A 4,111-nucleotide genomic window follows, 5' to 3' on the forward strand; every position below is an offset into this window, starting at 1 on the left:
GCTAACATTTATGCCTATCCCTTTCTTATGAAAACTTCAACAAGACATTCTTTTACTTTTAGCTCCCCTTGCTTCATTCATCGGCTCTTCGGTTGCTCAATATCCTCGCTCTACTAGGACGCGAGCCACACTGAGCTAATATTTATCCCTTCCAGGCTTTTAGTGCCTATCTTCTAATTTTTTTTTTTGATCATGCTAGTATTCACATCTAATTATAATATTCTAGAGTGCACCATCTGGGTGTCTCACAAGGAGATCTATTAGCACATTTGTAATATCCTTCGAAAATGTCAACTAACACAAATAATCCATTCACCATTTTGGGTTACTCTAACCCCAACTGGATCCTGACGTCCTGTTCTTTTCTTAAACTACACCTATTAGCCCCCGTAGGGCATAACTGAGATGGGTGCGGCTAATTGTACATACCTCTGTTATTGATGAAGGTAACTCAAAATGCTTATATCTCTCTTCCTGAATTGTAGATAATGTTCATCTCTACTAATTAGGTACCTCGTACCCTTCTTCACCTTGCTTCTTTTATTTGTTGAAACTTGTATCTTCTGATTCTTTCATTGCTTTTTACCATAAGAGTGGATATATATTTTTGCCTTAGGGATCCTTATCAAGAAGCTTACACCTTTCATTACACACATGATCTGTTGAAGACCTCACATTTACTTATCATAAGCATGATGCAAAGTCGAGTTCCTCTTACTCAACTCTTCCATAGCCATATCTCTTACCAACTGTCTTTCTGGATGTAGGTATCGTCTTATTATGAATAAAATAGAGTTTAATAGTTTGAATTCTTACAACTGAGCTCTACAACATGATCTAGAGTAAGAAGAAAGAGTGACAGTCCTAAATGCCCTGTAGCCTCCTGCTTATAAGTGTGGTGCATGACACACCTATAAATAAGACTCTACTAGACATGGCTTGTAGATTCTTTAGGATAGAACTGCTCTGATACCACTTCTGTCATGCCCCGAGCCTGGGGGCGAGACCGGCACCCAGTGCCTCACCTATGCTTACGTACCAACTTGTGACTAAGGGACTCTGAACAGATGATATCATACTTTGGCCATGGGTGAGCATTCGCAATTGTCTTGCAATGTGGCCCATGGCCAAAGTATGATATCATATGTTCAGAGTCCCTTAGTCACAAGTTGGTATGCAAGGATAGGTGAGGCATCGGGTGCCGGTCTCGCCCCCCAGGCTCGGGGCATTACCCGAGCTAAGGCTAGGTAATTGTGAGTAGCGCTTGTGTCTATTATCGCCCGAATGGGCTTGCCATTAACTTTCATTTCGACGAACATTAGGGTCTTCTCTTGGTTAAGAGGAGGCTCCTCATCCAACTTCATTTTCTTTTTCTTGGTGGTTGGTCATGTGTCCTTCTTTTTACATATGCCAGCACTGGTTCCCGCTAAGGCCTTAGAAATAGAAGATACAAGTGTGTTGAAGGCACCTATTGGTTATGTCTGGTCAGCATCGTCTGTGTCGTCATCCGTCCCATCATCAAATGTTTGATGGGCGTTCATTTGTGCCTGTGGGCATTCATTGTTCCAATGCTACCCGCCGCAATGACGACATCATGAGGGGGGATTCCTACCTCGATCATTATTGTGAGATGCAGCACTAATGCTCCCTGAAGAAGGAGTCTTAGATTTGGTCACACTCCTATCTCCCCCACTTCTACTAGGGCCACCATTGCTAGAATGACCCCGTTTTTATCCTCCTCAGACATGCGGTTGAGGCCTATCCTTCCGAGCTTCCACTTGGTAGTCCCCAAGGCATTCCGCTTCTTGGATCGCCTTGGGTAAAGTGTCTACTCTTTGTCTTTGCAGCTCCATAAGGGCATAAGGTTTCAAACCTTCTAGGAATATGAAGAGTTTATCTTTGTCCCCCATATCCCGTATGTTCAGCATAAGTGCGGAGAATTCCCGCACATAATATCGGACTGACTTGGTCTGGCGGAGCTCCCAGAGCTTTCTCTGTGCATTGTACTTAACATTTTTGGGGAAGAACTCTAAGCGTATGGCTGCCTTCAGGTCTCCCCATGTCTCAAGAGTATCTTCACCAGCCCTAATGGCTTCAAATTTCACCCGCCACCAGAGTTTAGCATCACCCTGAAGATACATAGCAGCACTTGCTACCTTTTTTGCTTCTTCTAACTCCCCCACAACATCGAAGTATTGTTCGACGTCAAAGATGAAGGTCTCCTCTTTTTTGGCATTTTGAGCCCCATTGTAGGGCTTTGGTTCAAGAATCATCAGCTTTTGTGACAAAGGGGCGAGGTTCATTGCACCCCCGATGTGGTTTTTGCCTCCTCAGAGTAGGCCTTGTACTGCAGTGTTGACAACATTGACTTGGACCATCAAGTTGTCTATGGTTTGCTGCATGGCAGTCATCCTATTTGCCTCTTGAGCCTTGTAGGCTAAATCCTCGATCCGCTCCTTTTGGAGCCCCTCAAATTTATTGATAATTTCTACTTCCTCTGTGGCTGCCATTTGTTGGTCTCCTTTAGAGGCTTCTAGATATCAATGTCTTATTTGGCATGCCACATCCTGTGGTCCAGGTCATCCAACCTATGCACTAGGCTAGTTCTTAGACCATGCATTCTATTCACAATGGATCATAATACGTTAACCGTCTCTTCGAGGACCGCAATGCGGTCCCCATGATTCACCATGGTCAAAATGGTGGCAATGACAATTTGTTCCCTTGTCTGATGTCAAGTGTATGCTCTGATACCAACTATTACGTGGCACCTTCCTGAGATATCTTTTAAGGGCGACGTAAGGCTAAGCAACCGATGTCTGTGTGGTTACTATCCGTCAACTAGGGTCCTCTCGGTACGCTAGATGAGATTGTTAGTGTCGTACGGGAAAACCGATGTCAAGAGCAATTGAGAGAACAAAAAGGAGAATGAGAATGAAAGAAAGCTTAATTGCATTAATGAAATCTATTACAGAAGGAAACACGGTGTCAAGGGGGAGAGACACCAATACAGAGAATTATTTTCTTACTTGAAAGTCTGACTACTTGATCCCTTGATCCCCCCAAATAATGCTTAAAAAAATAAATCAAAGTTACATAACTTGACATAAATAAGATAGAGAATCAATGGAAATACAGGAAGTAAAACTGCTCTATATTTACAATAAAAAAGGACTTAGATTCCTACAAGGTAAAAACAAGTCTGTTGGAAGTAACCTTGTCTTTAGCATCTGGGTCTGTGCACGCGATGCTGGCTGCACGGCATGGATCGATTGCGCTGACAACGGGCGCGCGTTGGGGCGCAGCCTGCCTAGGAGAGATGTTAGCATCTACTTGCGGCTGGGCGCTGGCAAGGGCTATGGGCTACATAAGCACATGCGCGCTTGTCACTTGACGCGGCCAAGACCATGTGGCCATCCATGGCCCTAGGCATTGGGAGGCTTTCTAGGATGCCATAGGGCACGTCCAAGGGGTCATGGGGCATGGCTAGAAAGCCGCCCAGGACAGTATGCATGTTGCCTCATATTTTACTCAAATTTTATTTATTCTTATGTGTGTTGCAATTAGATGAGCTTTATTTTGTAATTAATGTGTAGGGACAAATCGGGAGGGAAACATAAAGAAAGTGCACAAATGTAAAACTAAAATGAAATAAAATAGAGGAAGTACCATTTCAGCGTCCAGGTTTATGCATTGCACCATCCTGCATGCCAAAGGCAGAAAATAGGAAGCATGAGGAATTTTGGCGCCTAGACTGGTGCCTTGCACCTCTCAAAATGGCAAAGGCAGCGAGAAAAAAAGTTTAGTTGTCGAGGTTGGTGCACTGCGCCCATTATGGCGCCCAATTCCGGGATTTATCCTATTTTGCCCCAGACAAGGTTTTCTCGATCCTATATGCCCCTAACTTGTATAAAAAGGGTTCTAAAACTAATTTGGAGGTATTATTCACGTTGGAGACCTATTGGGAATGCATCATAGCAGCAAAGGTACTTTAGCTGTTATATATAATAAGTAGTCCCAAACTGGGAAAAAGTTACACAATGTTCAAGTAAAAGAGAAATAAAATCAAGCAAAGAAAGCCAATTGCTATTGCTACTAAATATAATGTAGC

At 43.4% G+C, this 4,111-nt stretch overlaps 1 protein-coding gene across 1 annotated transcript; it reads right to left on the reverse strand.

Annotated features, from left to right (window-relative positions):
* Positions 1-1,739: 1,739 nt before the first annotated feature.
* Positions 1,740-2,303, reverse strand: LOC142180096 (uncharacterized). Its single transcript, XM_075251021.1, has one exon. It carries the CDS (start codon positions 2,301-2,303, stop codon positions 1,740-1,742), a length of 564 nt encoding a protein of 187 aa, XP_075107122.1.
* Positions 2,304-4,111: the final 1,808 nt, after the last annotated feature.

Source organism: Nicotiana tabacum, chromosome 4 (assembly GCF_000715075.1).
Source record: "Nicotiana tabacum cultivar K326 chromosome 4, ASM71507v2, whole genome shotgun sequence".
Taxonomy (NCBI): Eukaryota; Viridiplantae; Streptophyta; class Magnoliopsida; order Solanales; family Solanaceae; genus Nicotiana; species Nicotiana tabacum.

Bases quoted from the DNA above. Each gene is read 5' to 3' on its own strand.
- LOC142180096 (XM_075251021.1), bottom strand. From the start codon at position 2,303: ATGAACCTCGCCCCTTTGTCACAAAAGCTGATGATTCTTGAACCAAAG.